Source organism: Pteropus alecto, unplaced genomic scaffold (assembly GCF_000325575.1).
Source record: "Pteropus alecto unplaced genomic scaffold, ASM32557v1 scaffold103, whole genome shotgun sequence".
Classification (NCBI taxonomy): Eukaryota; Metazoa; Chordata; class Mammalia; order Chiroptera; family Pteropodidae; genus Pteropus; species Pteropus alecto.
The window spans coordinates 10,645,804-10,667,380 of record NW_006436288.1 but is presented as its reverse complement, the minus strand read 5'-3'; the positions used below and the strand labels follow the sequence as shown (position 1 = coordinate 10,667,380).

The following is a 21,577-nucleotide window of genomic DNA, read 5'->3' as shown; positions in this document are numbered from 1 at the left end:
AGACAATAGCTGGTTTTATTCATGAGGCAAAATGGCTGCTGGTGACACTGTTTCTCTCCCACTTTTTCAGGAAGCAAGAGGTCATACCATCTTGGAGGGAATTGGGAAAATCTTACCAAAATGTCAGTGAGATTGCTTATCCTTAGAAAGACATCTTTTAGAGAAGAATAAAGGTGCTTGGTGAATATGAATCAGTGAATTATTTAGGTAGGGTAAAAAAAAAATTCATTGTTTACATTTGATTACTTTGTCTTCAGTTTCTTTAGGATAGCAAGAGGTTGAGAAATAAGTTCTTTTGCCTTGAAAAGGAATCTGCTTTTGGTAGCCTAGAAGTAGGAGCAGCCAAAATGAAAGCGATCAAATCACATTTTCAGAGGAAGTTTTGGAGAGAAAATAATTATAATGAATAAGCTGCTAAATGTTTAAACATCTCTGGAAGAACTTTTTTGAATAAGAGAAAACTTCCTTCCTTCCTTCCTTCCTTCCTTCCTTTCTTCCTTCTTTCCTTCCTTCCTTCCTTCCTCCTTCCTTCCTCTCTTTCTCGCTCCTTCCTTCCTTCCTTCCTTCCTTCCTTCCTTCCCTCCCTCCTTCCTTCCTTCCTTCCTTCTTTCCTTCCTTTTTTCCTTCCTTCCTTTCTTCCTTCTTTCTTTCTCTTTCTTTTCTTTCTTTCTACTAGATAGAAATCTGATCGGTATTAGTTTAGAAGAAAACCATTTTGCAGATAAAAGGAGTCACCTTTCCTTTGGGGTCCAGGAAATGCTAGTGTGAAACATAAGCTGTATCTATGCTTCAAAAGAAATCAGAAAATAGGAACTGAGATATTCTTATCCCTTCAAATGAAGGCCAGAATGTGGAAGATGATACCTTTCTTGAGCTTGTCTTTGTGAAATTATTTTTCTCTTATTTAAAATTCTAAAGATGGATTATATAGCTTCAAGAGAAGCTTCTATAATAGTTTTTACTATGACTTTCTAGAATTATTGACATTTTGCTTGTTGCAATTTGATTGCTCTTTAGGAGTATTAAATTAAAACACAGTGACTTCCAAATTCCAATTAAGTTGCTAAGGGAAAAGAGAAAAATAAAATCAGCTATTGATGATAGCAATAATTGTAAACTGGGTCTTTTAAAACTTAATGGGGTTGGTGGCCGGGGGTTGTGGGGGAAGGATCATCCTTTTGAAGAGATATGTACCATTCCTTTGCTTCCCATCAATTAAAAAAAATTATCAAGTTACATGTGGCCACAAATAGCATCTTAGAAAGATAACACTATGAGGTCTAGAGGAGAGTGTCTATTTTATCCTCTTCTCCATACAGCCCTTAATTATAGAGGTAATATTTGAGATGCCCTCTAGCTTATTAGGGGTTAAAGCTACCAGTTATTAGCTGTTAGTTTTGTTTCCATAGAAAGGGAATTACTAAAGGAGTTAGCTTCATGCTGTATTTTAAAGAAGAGCATTATTTCTGTGAAATACTTGTTGAATAGAGTGTGTTCTTTTTTAAATTAATTTTTTGAAATAATATTGGTTAATAACATTATATAAATGTCAGATATAGAACATTATAATGTGTATACTCTATTGCGTGCTACCCAAAGTCTAGTTTCCTTGCATTACCATATATTTGACTCCCTTTACCCAATTCACCTACTCTCATCTGACTGTCTTTTTTGAACAAAACTGTGCTAAGGTTAAGATGTGAGAATTTGCCTAAGAACTTTAAGATATCTTGATCCTAAAGTATGCTTATGCTCTAAATTAAAAAAATTTTTTGAGGGGGTCATATGTCCCTTTGAGAATAAGAGAAAATTTGTGTTGCAACTTACCATTAATATACAGAAACAAGGTTTTATATATATTTGAGGGTCTTCAAGACTCCCTGAAATCTACTCTTTGGACCCAGCGTGGGAATACTCAACGTAACATGCAATAGTGGGTCTTAAGTTGAAATGAAAGCTCTGGTCTACAGCCATGCTACCCTGAACAAGCCCACCCCGTCTGATCTCGGAAGCTAAGCAGGGTCAGGCCTGGTTAGTACTTGTCTGGGAGACCACCTAGGAAGACCAGGTGCTGTAGGCGTAAAAAAAAAAAAAGAAAAAAAAGAAAAAAAAGAAAAGGTGATTGTGAGCTGACACGGTCCTTGCAATCTGTGAGGTCGACCAAGGATTGCCTCGCCTAAAAAAAATAAAATAAAAAAATAAGCTCTGGGTATTGTCCATTTTGTATTTTGCTGTTTCCACAGTGCCTAGGACCGTGCCTGGCTTGTAATCAGCACATGATGGATGTTTGTTGAATGAATGAATTCCTAACAAAATGAACATATTTTACTTTTTGGTATGTGGCTAGTCTGGATGTTCTGGTTGCTTATACTTTACCAGTTCTTTACTTGCTATGTGACCTTTAATTACTTCTTTTGTAAGAAACAGAAACCCAGTCAGTTTAAGTGAAATAGAGGCTTTTTGGTTTGTTTTACTGGGAAGTCCAAAATTGGGTTCTAGCTTCAAATACAGCTAGAACAAAGGGTTCGGTTGATGATACCAGGGTTTTATTTCTTTCTTTGCTTCATTCCTTCTTATAAGCTTTATTCTCTGGCAGACATTTTCCACCCATGGTATGGAAAAATGGTTCCTGGCAGTTCTAGGCCTACACTTTCCCTCATAATGCTTGATCTTTGAAGGAAATAGAACCTTTCCCTTTTTCTTTCATTGTTATATTTGCTTCTGTAAGGGCACTTTGGCTCTGCCTGGGTTATGTACTCCCTTCTGGACCAAGCACTGTGTCATGGGTGATGGGAGAGAGAAGGGCCAGCCAAGGTCTCACACCCTCTCTTGAGTGGGAGAGGGGTTCTGTTGGTTGTTAACCATGCCATACGAAGAGTTTTAAGTGGAAAAGGAAAGTTTCTAAAAGGGTAAGGGGAAAGTAAATAGTAACATATGTACAAGACAGCTTTTATATATGCAGTTGTGCGCTGCATAACTATGTTCTGGTCAGTGACAGACTGCATAAATGACAGTGGTCTCATAAGATTATAATGGAGCTGAAAAATTTCTATCACCTAGCGACGTTGTAGCCATGGTAATGTCATAGCTTAAAGGTCGAAAGAATCAACAAGGCCATGGCTGAGATGGCAAACAGCTTTAACCTGGGTGTGGATGAGGATGACATCGAGGAACTCCTAGAGGTAGTTCGGTGGAATTTCCTAGTGTGGAGTTGTTGGAACTGGAACAGGAACGCATAGCTGAAGAAATGGCACGAGAAAAGGAAACTGCAGGAGAAGAAACAGAAGAATTTCCAAGAAAATTCACAGTAAAACTTTTGCAGACTTCCACCAGCTCATTTAAAAAGTCTGAAAATGTGGACCCCCAAAAGGTCCTGAAAATGTGAAACACCAAAAGGTTTTCATTAATAGAGCGGAATGTTCATGGTAGACTATCTGCTTACAAGCAAATCTATGATGAAAAAGACACAAACTGAGCAAACCAACGTGGACATATTTCTGAAAAAATGACACACCTCCTCAAGAAGAGCCTCAGTCAGTTCCTTCAGGAGGTATTCCAGAAGAAGGCATTGTTGTTATAGGAGATGGCAGCTCTGTAGAACCTCCAGTGGGACAGGATGTGGAGGTGGAAGAAAGTGGTATTGATGATCCTGACTCTGTGTAGCCTGCTAATGTGTGTGTTTGTGTCTTAGTTTTTAACGAAAAGGTTTAAAAAGTAAAAAAATTTAAAAATGGAAAAGAGCTTATAGAATAAGGATATAAAGGAAATATTTTTGTGCAATTATGCAACGTGTTTGTGTTTTAAGCTGTGTTCTTACGGAAAGTCAAAAAATTAAAAAGTTTATAAAGTAAAAAGTTAACATAAGCTAAGAATAATCTATTATTGCAGAAAGAAAAATATTTTCTGATAAATTTAGTGAAGCCTAAGTGTACAGTGTTCATAAAGTCAACAGTGGTGTACAGCAGTGTCCTAAGTTTTCATGTTCACTCACCACTCAGTCACTGACTCACCCAGAGCAACTTCCAGCCCTGCGAGATCCATTCATGGTAAATGCCCTATACAGGTGTGCCATTTTCTTTATTTTTTAAATTTTTTACTGTATCTTTTCTAGGTTTAGATATGTATAGATACACAAATAATATTACAATTGCCTCCAGTATTCACTACAGCAACATGCTGTACAGGTTTATAGCCTAGGAGCAACAGGCTCTACCATAGAGGCTGGGTGTGTAGTAGGCTATCCTATCCAAGTTTGTGTCAGCACTCAGTGATGTTTGCTCAACAAAATCAGATTTTTCAGAACGTATCTCCATCGTTAAGTTGTGCATGATTGTAAACTAATGTTTAACAGTGAGCTTCATGAGCAGCAGATACATGTCATTTTTTCCTATTAAAAATCGTATTTGAATAACATTTTCACCAAGAGGTTGAATGAATTAATCTATTGAATTAAATAAGTGATTATGAAGGGTTCACTCTGTGCCATACACTTCTAGTTTTTTAACTCTGAAGTACTTAACTGCACCTTATTTATGGTAAATTTATGGTATATTGTGACAATAATAATTGCTATATACTATATGGTAAATATAAATAATATGTATAAATTCTACCCCAAACCAATATAATAGTCCTTAAAGAGTCTTTAGCTATTTTTATATCTGTCCTGAATTTTCCTGCTGCTCTCCTTAGTTAGAATACTGATTGTATGAAACACATTAACCTTCGCTCTTCTCACCTGGATTACTGTGCTCGTCTCCGAAGTGGGCTCTACTTCTATCTTCCTCTCTCCCACCAGCCTATTCTCAGCTTGGGATCTTCCTACTTATAAGCCAGATCACGCTAAGCTTTCTCTGCTTCAAACCTTCCAGTGGTTCCTATCTTAATCTCACTCAGAGTAAAAGCCAGAGTCTGTACAATGACATAGGAGGCCCTTTAGGATCTGGCCCTTCCCATTCCTTGGCCCTTCTGTTCTCCTGTCCAATCGATCACTCAGTTACTTACTCCCTCCTGTCAGCTGCATTTGCTACCTTGTAGGTCCTCAAACATGACAAGCATGCTCCCGCTGTAGGGCCTTTGCACTGGCTGTTTCCTCTTCCTGGAATTTGCAGTTCTCCTAGAAATCTCCCTCACCCCCTTTAAATCTCTTACTGTGTTTTGTTTCCTTTTTTTTCCCTATAACATTTATCCCTTAGCACACTATATGATTTATGGATTCATTATGTATATTGCTTGTTATTTGTCTCCTCCCTACACCCCTCTGCAAGACTCTTTGTTTTATTTGGTCTTAGAACAAGGCCTGGCACATAATAGCTGCTCGATAAATATCTGTGGAATGAATGAATTTCCTGATTAAGAGATATAGATTCATTTTTTTTCTAAAGTGATAACTTTACTGGTGAACTTTTTTCAACAGTTAAATGTTAAGAATAAATAATGAAAATGATGATAGCTAATAATTATTGAGTATATACTTTGTGCTGGACATTTATAATAAATACTGCTGCTGCTGATGGCTAACCGTTATTGAATGTTAACTTTGTACTGGAAATTCTGCATTATCAGATCAGTTAATTTTCAGACCAGTCCTCCGAAGTTAGTACTAGTATCATCTCAATTTTATAGTTAGTCCAGAGAAATAACTTCCTAACATCACACATTTATTATTACACATTTGTCACTATTTCAGTGATATTAGAATCTTAAAAGGAAACATATATTGTTAAATTTGTATTATCCCATTTTTATTCTATTCTAGCAGAAATTAATATCCCTCTTTGAGAATTTTTACTTGTGGTTATGATGATCGCTCTCTGAAGAGTTAGGGATTAGAATTAGGAGTATTATTGCATTTAAAGATAAATTTATTTACCTAGGATTAATTACAAATTCTACTTTAAGAGTACTACTATTCTTGCCTCCCGGAGTTGGCAAAAATTTTTTTTGTTCAAGCTGGTAGCAAGAGAAATAATTTAACACACATATGTGTAGCTCCTTTTAGCCATCAGACTTTTCTGCTTGATTTTCTTTATCTTTGGTTTTACCCTCAGTTGGCTTTGCTTTCACAGAGATCCTATGGGTTGCTACATTATTTTCGGGCAAGGATTCATGCACTCCATCCCAGAAAGTGAGGTCTCTGCTCTTTAATTAAGACACTCTAAAGGGGAGTTTTGTCATTTCAGCCACAATCAGACTCTTACAGTAACACAAATAAATCTAAGATTGTTTTCTTTGTGCACAGAAATGGTTTCAAAGAGTGTTTTATGCCCATTGAGTCCATCCATACTAATTATAGGTGTGACTTTAGAGTGACATCTGTGGGTTTTTTATAACCCATATTTTTCACATTTAGCCATTCTTAATTAAATGTTGGAAGCTGTGTTTCTGAAGGAATTATGTGAGAATGAGAAGTTTCCTTTGTTTTTTTTTTTTTTTGGAAGAGTTTTTAGCTCTTTCTTTTATTGGCAGTTCTTTAAAAATGTCTCAGTTATTGGTTGACTCAGAAACAAGAGGCCTCTGCTTGTAGCTTTAACAAGGTAACTCTTATACTCTGCAACTTTCTGGGAAAAAAAAAGTCTAATTTCTCATGCTGTAATGACTGTGGAAATTGGTGTATAGTTTCCAGAAGGTTTTCTTGCCCGGGAACTTCTTTTGCCAACTATTTCCTCCTAGATGCATTTCTCTTTTATGTATGATTAGCCAGGAAGTGGTAAATGGTTCTCATAATCATTTCTTTTTGAAGAGGGTACCACACTAAAGGAACAGGGAAGAGGTAGGTCCTTCTAGCTATAAAACTAATCACAAATCTCATTGTGCTCTGAAGATTTCAAAGGGAAGAAGTGTTTCTGGCTAACTTCTGTCTAGGAGCTCTTACTGATGGGATTATTTTTTGAGGTCTCTTTTAGCCATTCATTTCTAGAATATATACTTAAATGTTCCTTTATGGTTTGCTGAGAGGATGAGCCACAGATGAACAGTTGTATCATTATTACATACTTTGTCTTTCCTTCCTGTGATTTTCCTACTATATCATCAACCTCATTTGTCTTTTGCAATTTGTTTTCTTTACCTTTGTGGTCCATTAATGTATCAATTCACTTTTCAACAGTCATTTTTTGTGCACTGACTGCATGCCATAGGTAGGTGTTGAGGATATAAAGATTAAAAATATGTGGCTACAGTTCCCAAGGAGCTCCCTGTTTATCAGAGACATGTAGCTGGAGGTATAATACAACAAATAACAGCTTGAAAGGATGCATATTAAATATATGGTGAGATCGCAGAAGGAGACCCTAAACTTTTGGATGATGGATGACTATGGGGTTTTTAGCTAGACATACATTCACTATGAGCCAAGAGAATAATATATTTTTTAAAAGGCTGTTAATTTAGACTATATTTTAGAAATGCAGTAGGGATATTAAAATCATACAATTGAGGGACCTGGTATATTAGTTCCATATGTGCTCAAAAATAAAATATTTTCTCCAGTTGTTGAGTCTCATATATTTCCATGAGGAGTTATATATTTCATATACATCCTTTTTTTGTGTATTTTTTTTAATTACAATTTTTTTTGTATTTTTTTAATTAAATTTTTTTCCATATGTCCTTTAGATCAAGCTTATTAATTATGGGTTTCAAAGCATGTATCCTTATTAAATATTGTCTCTTTGCCCTATGAGTAATTGAGAAGGGTGTTGAAATCTCCCATTACGATAATGCCTGTTAATTGTTCCTTGTAGTTCTATGAATTTTATTTTATATAATTTGAAGTTATTACTTATAAATTTAGAGTTGTTATATTTTCTTAGAGAACTGAAGCACTTCTTATATAATGGCCCTATTTCTACTATTATTTTTTCCCCTCTTAAAGCCTATTTTTCTGATACTATTACTGCTGCCTTATATTCTAGGTATGACTCATGTAAATAGCATATGGCTGGATTTTTTCATTCAATCTGAAACTCTATTTTTTTTTTTTTGAAAATCTGTCTTTTTAAATGATAAGTTAAAATTAAATTTATTGTGATTATTATTGACTTATTTCTACCTTCTTTCTTTGTGCCTTATATTAATCATAATTTTCCTTTTTTTTTTTTCTTAATTCTTTTTGGATACATTGCACTTTCACTTATTTTTCTTCTTATTCCATTCCTCCCTCTTTACTGGTTTTGTATTTATATACTCTCTTTCTGTGGTTTTAGTAGTTTCTTTTAATATCGTACATACTCAAAATATAAAGTTAATATTTTAACTTATTCCTATATAATTCAAAACCATGGAACTATTTAACTCAGATCACTTCCTTTCTGCTTATATGCAGTTGTCTGGTATTATAGTGCTGTTCTTTTTAAAACTAATATGTTAGCCATTATTTTTAGTCATTATTATTTTATACTGACAGTGTTTGGATTAATTTGTTTAGATTAATTCAAATGTTTTAGTAGTTTTTTCCTCCCTATTTCTTCTCAGTACTCATATTTTTCTACTAAAATAATTTTCCTTCTACCTGAAGTATAGTGAAAGTCTGTTAGTGGTAAATTTTTAGTTTTTATTTATCTAAAAGTATTTTGATATTATCCTTGTTTTTGGAAGTTAATTTTGCTGAGTACACAATTTTAACTTGAAGGCTAAATTTTCTCTCAGCATTTGTAGAAATGATTCCACTATCTCTGTTTTGTGTTGTAGAGTCTTAGAAGCTGACAGCCCAATATGTTGTTTTCTGTATCTGTAGATTCATATTTTTCATTAACTCTGGAAAATTCTCAGCCATTTTCTCTTCTAATATTGCCTCTCTTCTCAAAGATGATACCACTTATGCATGTTGGTCGAAATCATGGGGTCAGCACAGCAGATCTGCTCATGCCTCTCAAGGCCCAGTAAGTGTTTCCAGGCTCTTGGAGGCCTCTTCCAGGCTCCGTGTTTCAGGTTTTCTGTGGTGATTGGTAAAGTATGAATGTACTGACTCCCAAAATTAGAAGGCTCTATCATGATAAAATGCTTCCATTATCCTTGTTCTGTATTGATATCTTTTATTTACTAGGACCATAAAATATCTATGTATAAGTATAAATTGAACAGCAACAATGAAACTTTCATAGTCATTGAATGTACATGTCTTGGAACGAGTGAGGGAAATTGGTCCAAGGGTGGAATGATGCCCAGCTATACTGGTAGGTTCAGGGATCTTATCTCAATGCTAATGTCAGATGGAGAGAAGCAAAGAATACTCCAAAGTATCTAGCTAACAGTAGTAAGATTTGCTCCTGAAATTTGCAGAGATAGCTACAAAGACATTCCAGAGATAGAGGGTCAGAGGATTCACAAAACTGTTCCATCTAGGAAGTGAAGAAGGGAACATTCAGAACACAAAAACCTTGTAAGGCTTGCAAGTAGAGCCATCTGTTAATCCTAAGGTAACCACTGAGACCTGAATCTGCTCTTTGATACCTTCTACAGATGACTAATCTTGGGGCGCAGCACAGCCAGGTCACAGAAATCTCTCTAAAAGGAATTCATTACACATATCCACATCAACATAACCCACAATTCTTAGTAGTCCACTTTTTCCAGTAAGGAAAGTAAAGGGAGAAAACTATCCACAAAGGAAAGCAAGAAATTACTTATTTTTTATGTTTATTATAATAAAGAAGTTTTTGCTTAAAAAAAAATTGCCTTTCTTCTAGTCTTTCCTTCCAGGATGCTAATTATATATGCATGGTGACCTCATCCTCCCTTTTATATTTCTTAACCCCTCTTTCACATTTTCTCTGTCCTTCTTATCTTCTGTTTCATTTTGAGTAATTTCTTAAGATCTATCTTTCAGGTTATTAGTTAGCTGTGTCTAATTTAGTATCTTAAACTCACCTACTTATTTCAACAATTGTTTTTCACTTCTAGAAATTCTTTACCAAATTAGTGTTTTGTGTTTCTTTGGATAAATACCCAGAAGTGGAATTACTACATCCTTCTTTGACTCTTGTTATAGCCTTAAAGTTAAAGTCTATTTTGTCTAGTGTAAGTATTGCTACTCCAGCTTTTTTTTTGTTTTCATTTTCATGAAATATCTTTTTTTACCCCTTTACTTTCAGTCTTTGTGTGTCTTTTTATCTGAAGTGAGTCTCTTGTAGGCAGTGTATGTAAGGGTCTTACTTTCTTATCCATTCAGCCACTCTGTGTCTTTTGATTGAAGCATTTAACATATTTACATTTAAAGTAATTGTTGATAGATATGCAGTTATTGCCATTTTATTATTCATATTTTTGATCTTTTTTTTTCTTCTTCAGGGAGTTCCTTTAACATTTCTTGTAATTCTGGTTTGGTGGTGATGAACTCCTTTAGCTTTTTGTTGTTTGGGAAACTCTTTATCTGTCCTTTGATTATAAATAATAGCTTTGCTGGGTAAAGTTATCTTGATTTTAGGTCCTTGCTTATCATCACTTTAAATATTTTGTGTCAATCCCTTTTGGCTTGCAAAGTTTTTGTTCAGAAATCAGCTGGCAGTCTATGGAAGCCCCCTTGTAGGTAATTAACTGCTTTTCTCTTGCTGCTTTTAAGATTCTCTCTTTATATATAACCTTTGGAATTTTAATTATGATATGTCTTGGTGTGGGTCTCTTTAGGTTCATCTTATTTGGGACTCTCTGTCCTTCCTGGACTTGTATGTCTATTTCCTTTACCAGGTTAGGGAAGTTTTCTGTCATTATTTCCTAAAATAGGTTTTCAATTCCTTCTCTCCTCCTTCTGGTACCCCTATGATGTGAATGTTGGTATGCATGATATTGTCCAAGAAGCACCTTGAACTATGCTCATTTTTTTGGATTCTTTTTTCTTGTCGCTGTTCTGATTGGGCGTGTTCGGCTACCTCATCTTCTAAATTGTTTTGATCCTCTGCTTCATCTAATCTACTATTGATTCCTCCTAAGGTATTCTTTATTTTAGTTATTGTATTCTTCATTTCTGACTGGTTGTTTTTTATTTTTTGTATCTCTATTTTTATGATTTCTATCTTTTTGTTAATGTTCTCACTGAATTCATCTATTCTTCCCCTAAGTTCACTGAGCATCCTTATAACCAGTGTTTTGAACTCTGAATCTGGTAGATTGCTCATCTCCATTTTGTTTAGTTCTTTTTCTGGAGCTTTGTTCTGTTCTTTTATTTGGGACATTTTTTTCATCTTCTCATTTGGGCTGCCTCCCTGTTTTGTTTCTATGTATTAGGTAGAGCTGCTATGTCTCCCAGTCTTGGTAGAGTGGCCTTATGTAGTAGATGTCCTGTGGGGCCCAGAGGTGCAGTCTCCCTGATCACCTGAGGTGGGTGCTCCAGGCATGTTCCTTGTGTCGGTCGTGTGTGCCCTCCTGTTGCAATTGAACCTTGATTGCTGTTGGTATGTCCAGGGAGGAATTGACCCTTAGGCTAATTGGTTGTGAGGACTCGCCATGACTATAGTGGAGGAGCTGTTGTGCAGGTGCTGATGTTACGGAACAGGATTTGCTTTAGCGGGGCTGTGGTGCCTGCCCAGTCTGCCCTTTGGGTGTGTCATTCGTGGAGGTTGTTGGGCCATGCTCTGGTGCAGCTTGAAGCTGGCCAATGGGTGTGTTGATTCTAGGGCCTTATGGGAGGGACTCTGGTGCAGACCAAGGTCAGCTGCTCCCTGTGCCATGACTGAGGCCACTTTGATATAAGCTAGAAAGTGATTTGCAAATGATTGCCACTTGTGCCGGCCTTGGAGGTACCTGGGAGAGGCTAAGCTGCGAAGTGTGGCTGGCTGCTATAAGTGCTTGGCTTGGGGCTGCTTAGCAAGAGGTACGGAGCACATGAGGCCAGATGCTGCTTGTTTGGGGTTTGGGAACCTTTGAGAGAACATTTTAGAAGAGTCTGAAGCATAAGCCAAGATAGGCCCTTTGTATGGAAAGGCCACTAAGAGCTGCTTGGGTGCGCTGGCAACTTGGGTGGGGTACGGTCTCAGAATTACCAGGGCTGGTGACCAGTGTTTAGCCACATTGATGGAGACTCAGGTATGGCATCCATCTGCAGTGCAGGCTGTTTTGGGGGAGGGCCCAACAAAGGAATAATGGCTTCTGCCCCTCCACCTCTCACCCTGAAGCCAGACAATTCAGTTTCACCCTGTATGTCCCTGGTGCCTTTCGAGCTGCTGCTCCAATCAGTGTTAGAGCTTAGAGTGAGTCAATCAGCACGTAAGTTCATTTACAGGGACTCCTGCAGCCCTCTGTCTTACTCAGCCATAGTCTCTACTGGTTTTCACAGCTGGAAGTTATGGGGACTTTTTTTCCTGGCACTGGAACCCTGGTCTGGAAAGCCTGGTGTGGGGCTGGGACCTCTGCAGCTGAGATATCCCTCCCAATTTTTAACTACCACACATGGGACCATCCCTTTCTGCATCTCAGCCCCTTCTACCAGTCTCCAAGTGACTTCTTCTCTATATTCTTGGTTATCGGACCTCTGTTCAGCTAGACTTCAGATGATTCTCAATAATGGTTGTTCTGTAGTTTTGTTGCACTTTTGTTGTGGTTGGGGGAGGAGGTGAGCACGGCATTTACCTACTCCACCATCTTGGCTGAAAGCCTCCTTTTGCCCTTTAAAAATTTTTTTTTCTTTTATGTCTGTAAATATTCATAATAGTTATATTTTTAGTTAATAATTATAGTACCTGTTTGATGTTGTTTTGCTTATGCATGCCTAGCAGCTCCTTGTCTTATCAGGATTTTTAAAAATATTTGAGGTCATATTTCTTGAATTTCGTCTTCAATATAACAACCATAAGCTCTGGATAAAATATAAAACCAGCTATGTGAAGGTGTGAAAGAGCGACCAAAAATAGGCAGAAACATGGAGCTGGGAGGTGTCCATACTTGAAATAAGAGAATGTCACTAGATGTGTTTCCAGCCTTATGGCCTTATTCCTGAGAGCACCTCCAAATTCATGCCAACCAGGTGGTGAAAACTCAGGAATGACATCTGGATACGAACTTTACCTAGTGAGTCACTTTTTCCAGTGCCAATGATTTTCTACCTCTTTGTAGATGATTGAGAACTGATAGTAGTTAAGGTCATTGGGGGCAGAGAGGTTGAGGAGGCAGGGTAGGGAGGATTAGGAACAGGAAGTTATTAGATTTAAGAAGAAAAAGTCGCGATTTCTTTTTTTGCCTGGATTAGGGCTTTAAGTTTTCAAAATATATGGAGAAATCTTTTCTGAAATCATGGTCGGGTATACGTGTTTCTCTTTAAAGGCAATGTGTTTCTTTTCCTTCCAACCAGTTTCATCGGCATACATACTTCGAAGATAATTGTTTCACAAAATGATGGCTTCTTGCAGTGTTTTTGAAAAGGTTAATATGTGGGCAACAGCATTCCTTTTGTAGTCCACATGATAACCTGTTTCTTTTAAAGGCCTTCAAGTCATTTGGTTTAGGCGATAGCACTGATCAAAACATTTAAACATAAAGATTCATCCAGAATTTTTAGGGGTTTATATGTAGTAGCACTTTAAAATTTAGTGTTTATGCTGTAATTTAAATGTGGTTTCAATTGATTTTATCTTTAATGGAAAAATAACTGGAAACATTTTAAATACCTAAGAGCAAGCACAATTTCGACTTTTGAAGGAACCTGTTTTGGAGATATTATCAGCAACAAGTTGTACATGATCGAAAAACATATATGGAATTAAACATCCTTTTAACATTTAGGCTTACATACTTGTGTTAATAAAAATATTATTGAAATAAGACATCTAAAAAGAGAATATAGTATTAAATTTTATTGGTTTAACTTTAAAAAACCTCACATTTCAAATGGCAAACAAAAGTGAATTTAATTCTTCTTATCATGGGAAGGCAAAATACATACAACTATAAGAATTTGGTATGTTGCATCTGCTTTGCATTTACAAGTTAGAACACTTTTTGGCAGAAAGTTTTGCAATAAAGCTACTTCCTTATGCTTGATTTCTATTGCTTATGGCTTTGTGCAGGGGTGTGTCCACGGGACCTATCAAGTATAAGGCATGAAATTGGACATTTATAGAACCTAGTATTTCTTGTTAAGTAACTCTGACTGAATTAGGAGACACATTAATTGGCATACAAACAAGAATTTACAGGCCTTTAGATTGGCTCCTTATTTGGTCAGCTTGAGTATTCATAAGTAAAATAATGTCCATATTACTAAATGGCAAGATTTTAAGATTTAAAATGCAGTGTTCTAAGGCTATGGCGAGTAAATGAAACAAAATCATATATCAGTACTTTGCTTGGAATGATGAAATAATGCATAAACTTAAAAAAAATCGATACCAGTTAAACTTTCAAGCTACAGTGTATAAAATATTATAAATGTCAGAATCTGCTAAAGAAGGCTGATACTACAAGCCAATTCTAATTACAAAATAGGATCAGAGAAATGAATAACTACAAAAAATAGAAGGATCTGGGAGAGATCACAACTGACCCATTCAAAAAATGAGGCACAGAGAGGTTAAATGACTAACATAGACACAGATGGATATGGAATGGCAGACCAAGGATTAGAACTCGTTTTTTATTTCCTCCTCTTCTATTTTAGTACTAATTCTAAAGGTAGGTGAAGGAGGGAGCTCAATGATGTGCCAGGGTGGTGGGGATCTGTGTGGAGGAGGGACAATTTAGGTAAGAAGCCAGAAGTTGTACCTAAGGGAAAGATTCATAGGGCTACCAGAGTGAAAATCCCAGGGTTGGGGGTAAGTTATTTGTGATAGAGTTCTGAATGTACTTTAAAGGCAGTTCTGTCATACTTAAAAACCCAGCCGCAATCATAACTGCCTTTCTTGCTATAAGATTTTAATAATGTCCTTTATATATTACCCACCTTCTCTTTCCCACCAAATTCATTTTATTTTAATGTGTTTCAGTGTCATTTTGTTAGACATGAACTATGTTACTTGATGGTACAAGAGTCAGATATATGTGGTAAGCAAACATCAGGAAAATAATATTCAAGGTAGAAGTCAGATTTATAGCTTCATAAGTAAAAAGTTGTTATGCCTAACATATTTTACCTATTATGTGGCATTTTCTTTGCAATTGATGGAATAATAAGGGACTGGAGACCAAAGAATAATTTACTTTCTTTGGGAAATCTATTTAAAAATCTTATATCCATGTATTTTTATGTAATAATTTATTTATACTCCATGTGTGTTCCTAAATTATATGCTGTTTAGTTTTGCTTATTTCTTTCTCTCTCTTTTGGCATATGAAAATTTATTACTACTATGTTTTCAGAATCAAAAATTATTATCTTGGTCTTGCCTTCTTGCCTTTGTATAAAGCCAAAAAGAGACATTGGCTACTTTGGCAGCCTTTAAGCGGACTCTAGGAACGTCACCAATAGCATGACCTTTGCAACCAAATTCAGCAACCAGAACTTCATCATTTTTCTCACTAAAATTCGAACAACCGTCTTTGGCTACAAAGGCTGCGATCTTTCTGCTATTCTTGATCAGCTGGACCCTAACACACTTCACGATGGCAGAATTTAGTTGTTTGGCTTCAACTCCTACTTTTTCCAGCACAATTCCCTTTGCATGGGATGCGCCTCCGAAAGGCTTGGCCTCAGGGCTGTGCCCAGATGGGCTTTCTTGTTCTTTTTATCACGCCACTTCTGATCTCGCGATGGCTCCGGAGCTTCCTGGCAGTACGAAGACCTCGACGCTTGCCGGTCTTGCAGGCACCACGGGCCTAAGCAAAAGAGCTACTTTTGCTTATTTCTAACATCAGTGAGGTTATATAACATTTATTTGCTTTGAGGACTTGCTTTTCTTTTTAGTTTAACTTTATGTTTTTGAGATTGTTAATGTTGCATGCAGCTGCAATTTATTCACTTTTAAAATAGCTATTGTAAGAAATTATTCGCTTGGTCATTATGCTAGTATTGATGAACATTTTTTATTTTTTATTTTTGGCTGTCACGAACAGTGTTGCCTCAGGCACTCTTGTACATGTCTCTAGATTCACATTTGTAAGATTTCTCTAGCGGTATATCTATATATCCAGTTAAAATTTGACTTTTTTTGACTCATATTTTTGATTCATACTTATGTGTAAAGTCATTCAAAGCAGCTACTGAAATCTGCCTATAGGTACCTTGGAAGGTCTAATAAATAGTTGAATGATTTGTTTCTAAAATTAAAATGGGCAAATACTTTACAGTTACCATATGTAGAGAAGTTAGATACAAAGGATAGCAGGTTTTATGATAGATGAGTTTCAGTGACAGATTGAGAATTTTAGGCTAGTGCTATAATTGCCTGTTTGGCTTACCTGCTGATTCAGACATGAGAAAAATAAATGCAGCCCATTAAAAAGTGCATTAATATAGTGCGTTGAAAAGTACTATATGAGATATTGTTATTTAGAGCAGGCCATGTTGGCCTTTTTCAGGATTTGACATTTTTGATAATTTTCTGAGACACATCTGAATGGGGAATATTTCCGACTGTTTCTTCCATCTACTATTAGGCAACCGTTTGTTGGTTCTAGTTATTTTTACTTTTTATGTGATCTACAAATGTAACATTGTTGACTTATTCAGTGATTCAGAAAGTCACTCAGTCACTCTCTCAATTCATGATTATTTAGCACCTCCCATGTTTGAGGCCTAATACTTAAAGCTGGGCATATTATGGTGAGCAAAGCAGAAATGGACTGACTCCCTTGGAACTTATATAGTGTTGGAAACAATATGTATAAATAAGAAATTATGATGGGGTGAGGTAAGTTCTCCTGATAGAGAGACCAGGGTACTATGGGAGTGTAGAACAGGTACTAATTCATTTAAGGAAGGTTAGAGAGCTTTATAAAAATATAGATTCTTAGTCCTGATTCCTAGAAAATTTTGATTCTGTAGGTCTAGACCAAAGAAACGTTATTATTATGATTATGATTATTATTACTTTAACTCCCCATAAGATTCATCTAGTTAACCATATTTGGGAAACACTGTTTATGAGTGATTAAAATGGGCAGTAAACATGACGGGGTCTCTAAATGAATTAGCTAGAGATGGAATACATGATTTTCAGATGATTTCTGCTCATAGGCTAAAGGTTGATCTTTATATTTATTCAATTGTCAATTCTTGACCTTAGATTATAAAAGTTAACTTCCCTGATACTGGATGGCACAGCCTGTCTTATCAGTACTACACATGAAAAGGACCTGGAATTGTTGTTTAGCTATAAACCCAATGAAAGTCAGAGATGGACTTGAGTGTCATGGAGCTATTACAATCTTAGGATACATAACTGTAAGCTTAGTATCTGAAAGAAGGAGGGAAGAGTCTTCTGTCCTTGTACTTGTTGGGAACACTCTAGTGGATAGTCTCTAGGATCACATTTAAGGGGCATGTTGACCCTTGGGATATATGAAAAGATGTTGAGCTCCTTGGTAAATATCCAAATGAGGAAGAACTGGATAGAAATAGTCTAGTTCATCCCAGAAAAAGAAGAGTTAATCTATACAGTTCCAGAAGAAAGGACTGGAACCAAAAAGGGAAAGTTATTCAGGAAGCAAGTCTCATTTATTCATTGACTCATTTATTCGTATAACAAATATTTAATGTCTACTGTAACTAATTCTAGAAGATGCCAAGGATAGAATGGTAAACGAGATGGATTTCGTTCTTGACTTCATGGTTACAATTTATTGAAAGATCCAGACAACTAAGCAAGTAGTTATAAGAAAATGTGATAAGTACTATGGTTGGAAACACAGAGTGCTATTTCATTTCTATATAAAACACATTTCTAATATTAGTACTGTCAGAAATATGGTAAATGGGGGAATACTCTGCACTTGGAAGTATTCAAGAAGAGGGTGTTGGGTATATTGCAGAAGTTGTGCCAACCGTTGCCATTAAAATTCAGTTTAACTTTTAACTTCAATGATCGTATATATCTTTGTAACACATTCAGACTCCTTGCTTCTTTATACTCTTCCTATCATACCTTTCCCTTTCTTCCATTCTCAGTTCCAGCTCTTTAAATCTGCATGATGAAATGGTTGTCTGTGATTTTCACAGATATTTGGATATAAGGAATAGGACAAATTCTTAGGATGGAAGTCACTCTTAATTATTATATTTTTATCTGGACCGTCAGCTAATTGAAGATAGGCATAAGTGTTTACCACATAAATGCACTGTGATCTAATTAGTAGCTTTAGTTTTTCCCGTTCCTCTTGATGGCTAGCCCATGCAGGTGGGGACTCCTAGGGAGCATTCTGGTGGGAGCCTATAGTTCTGTGGGAATAGGTAGTCACAAAGAATGAGTAGAATGTCGATGCCACTTTTTATATAATTTTAGTGTGCTCTAAATAAGACTATGTTTTTTTTATCATTATGTTTTGAATTCTTAACATGTCTTAACTAATTAGAAAAGCTGACCTTTCCCTCACAGCATAAAAAAAAAAAAAATTAAATGCTACGTTGTGACATTCTCAGGACTCTTTGAGCCTTTCGCATTCAATGTTACAGACTGAAGTTGGATATTGTAGAGGTCTGGGTTTGCTTTCTCTTGACCCTATGTGACTTTCTGCTATGAAAACAGTTTGAAAGACTTTTAAAAGGAATTTCTTTCATGTTTGGCAGCTCTTGTAAAACCACATTTTAGTAAACCAGTGCAAATGAATTATATTAAAAAAATCAAAGAAAGAACCATATCGCTTGACCAAACTAACGTTTTGTTTTGTGGAAGTTGGATTTCGTAGAAGAGTCTGGTGATTTAGGAAGTGTCTGCTTCTGATAACCTTATAAACCAGGAACCAAAGTTTCAATTTGATTGATCATCTTGGTTCAAGGGGACATTTGGTCACAAATTGGGTTTTACTCTGTGCTGGTGTTAATGCATACTAGCGAATCTGGTTAATATATATGTATATATTTTTTTTAAGTTGCAACTTGAGCATCTCCCTTCAAATAAAATCATAAATTTGGAACTAATTCAGATGTATTCTCAAAATGTACTAGAAAAAAAAACACAGTTATTTCCACCACTCAGTCAATGGAGAAAACGAACGTTAGTAAGTTTTTGCTAGTTAGATATTCCTCTTTGAACAGATGATTATGTCACTTGGCTCTCAGGGCAGAGATTCAGCTTCTTGCTCTTGGAATTGTCCTAGAAACTGGCTTCTTATGAATATTTTGATAGGGATGAAATGTGTTTTTTGTAACAACAAAGGCAATTTATACATTTCATTAGAAATTGTTGAGTACCTACTATGTGTCAGGCACTCTTCTAGAATCAGTATGGTAAGGAATAAGACAGGCAAGATCATTGGTTTTATTTATCTGTTAAACACTTAATTAAGGGTTTGCTATATGCCAGAAACTATACTTGGTACTTTGTGGATATTAAGTTATTTAATTTCCTAACAATGCTGTGAGGTAGGTACTCTTATCCTTATTTTATAGGTATAAAGAAGGAGGCCCAAAGTCACCTGGCTAGGAAGTGGACGAGCCAGGGTTTGAATGCAGGATGAGTTCTCATAACTACCCACTCTATGGTTGCTCTGAAAGCCTGACCTTATAAGCTTACCTTTTCCTCATTAAAAAAAACACACTCAGAGACAAAAAAGGAAAATAAAAACCACGAGGAATCTAACCAAGATTAATGTGTTGGTGTCTGTGTTCCATTCCTTATAATGTGTTTGTATAGAGGTGTATAGGTGTGTGTAAACATATATAATACCTTATTAGTTTAATACCATTTATTTTCATAGCATGTTATAAATGTTTTGTAGGCCAGTGTATTTTTTAAATGAATTTTAAATAGCTCTACAGCGTTCCATGGTTTATCTATATCATGATTTATCCAACCAGTTTCCTGTTGCTTAACAGTGTTGCTTACTACTGACTTTCATAAACCCTGCTTTTATTAATACCTTTGTAACCAAATCTTTTTACAAATCCATGATTATTAAAAGTTTTTTAGTGAAGAATGGTATTGAAACTTTTTGTAAATATTTATGTAATACCCACATGCAGTTTATGTTTTACGAACATGACTGTTAACAATGCAATTTTTCTTTTCCTTCTAGGTTAGTGGATGATCGGTGTGTGGTGCACCCAGAAGCAGGAGACCTTGCCAACCCTCCCAAGAAGTTCAGAGGTAAAGAAAACAAATATTTTTTATTTTGTGACCTGGGAAGTGGGGATTATTTTTGTGTCTTAAATAAGTCATGTTAAAATTTTATTCAGTGTGAAACTTTCAACTATAATTATGTCCACTGAAAATTCTTTCAGAAGTTTCCCTGCTGTTTTTCTTCTTTTACACATTGAAGGATTTATAATGAAATAGTTCAAATTTTTGTTTTGCTGACAACCATTTATCAGAAAGGAAATCTAGGTAATTAACTATAGAGGCCACTTTTCAAACCAGTAAATACAACTGAATAATATATAGCTATATATTTCTGTGACAGTTATACTATAAGTGTTAGTTTTTCATTAGCAGCTATTTAATTTATCTTTGTAAAATCTCCAGGAGGGTGACAGTGATGTGTTAGCTTGGCTTTTAAAATGTCACTTTGAATCGTGTGTAATAACTAAGTTGTCTTAGAACTCTTTTCTAAGTATAATTTTAGAGATAGCTTGATAATATCCACTGAGAAACTGGTCATAGCAGGAGACATTATTATTCGATTGCTATGAAAGAAAGATTAATGAAATATGCAAATAATCATACACAACTGAAACAAGTAATTAAAACCTTGCTCAAATAAATTTTACAGTTTGTGTGTACTTATAACAATAAAAATAATTTTAAAACAGTATTCATTTTAAACACACCGTATAAGTATTCTTCTCACAATGGTGAAAAGCAGCTTTAATAAGGGGAAGGAATCTGGAGAGAGAGTCAAAGGGATTCCCTAGAGCCAAGTCAGGATGTGGTACTTACTGCCCTGGAGAGGGGAGATGTTTAACGTTTGGAAAATATTTCCCATGTTTTACTTCCTGTGATAGACACTTTCCACACGATTCTCATTATAACAATATCATATATATTTCATCCTTCCTAAACTCAGAACTTTTGAGAGAGAGTGACAAGCACAATAAATGTCCTTTGAGTTAAATTGGTCACTTTGAATAAGAGGTCCAAATTTCTTCCCAGGTAGAAAAATTAACATAAAGCAGGATGCAGGAGATACACTGCCCATTAGAAGCACTTATAAAACCGCTCAGTAAGGACACTCCTCCAACTCTGGGCAAGTGAGGTCTTCTTGCCATGACAGTTACTGTTGAAGATGTTACTGAAGCCCAAGTTCATGTACCCGACAGTCTGAAAGGCCAAAACTCAAAATATCAGAGTTTGGAGTTAGGAAAAATTTATTGATCGAGAAGGCGCCAACCGAGAAGATGGGAGACCTAATGGTGTTTCAAATCCACCTTGCTAGCTGGACTCAGTTAAGGGTTTTTAAGGGGTTAGGGGGAATACGAGTGTGGAAGTGCTGGGGTAGGCAAGTTATAATTGGAGGACTTTGGAACTGGGCCATTTATACTAAAGGAGCGTGGACACCA

General features: G+C 35.9%; 1 protein-coding gene and 2 pseudogenes across 3 annotated transcripts in view; 2 read left to right on the top strand and 1 right to left on the bottom strand.

Moving 5' to 3' along the window:
- The window catches only part of ITPR2 (inositol 1,4,5-trisphosphate receptor type 2), a 420,025-nt gene that overhangs the window by 19,037 nt on the left and 379,411 nt on the right, over positions 1-21,577 (top strand). For all 3 annotated transcript variants that reach the window (XM_025047398.1, XM_015590049.2, XM_006912698.3), the window contains exon 2: positions 20,098-20,168. In XM_025047398.1, the coding sequence (XP_024903166.1) occupies positions 20,098-20,168 (71 nt within the window). The remainder of the gene's footprint in view (positions 1-20,097; positions 20,169-21,577) is intronic.
- Positions 1,963-2,080, top strand: LOC112480320 (annotated as a pseudogene).
- On the bottom strand, positions 15,298-20,062 carry LOC102884669 (annotated as a pseudogene).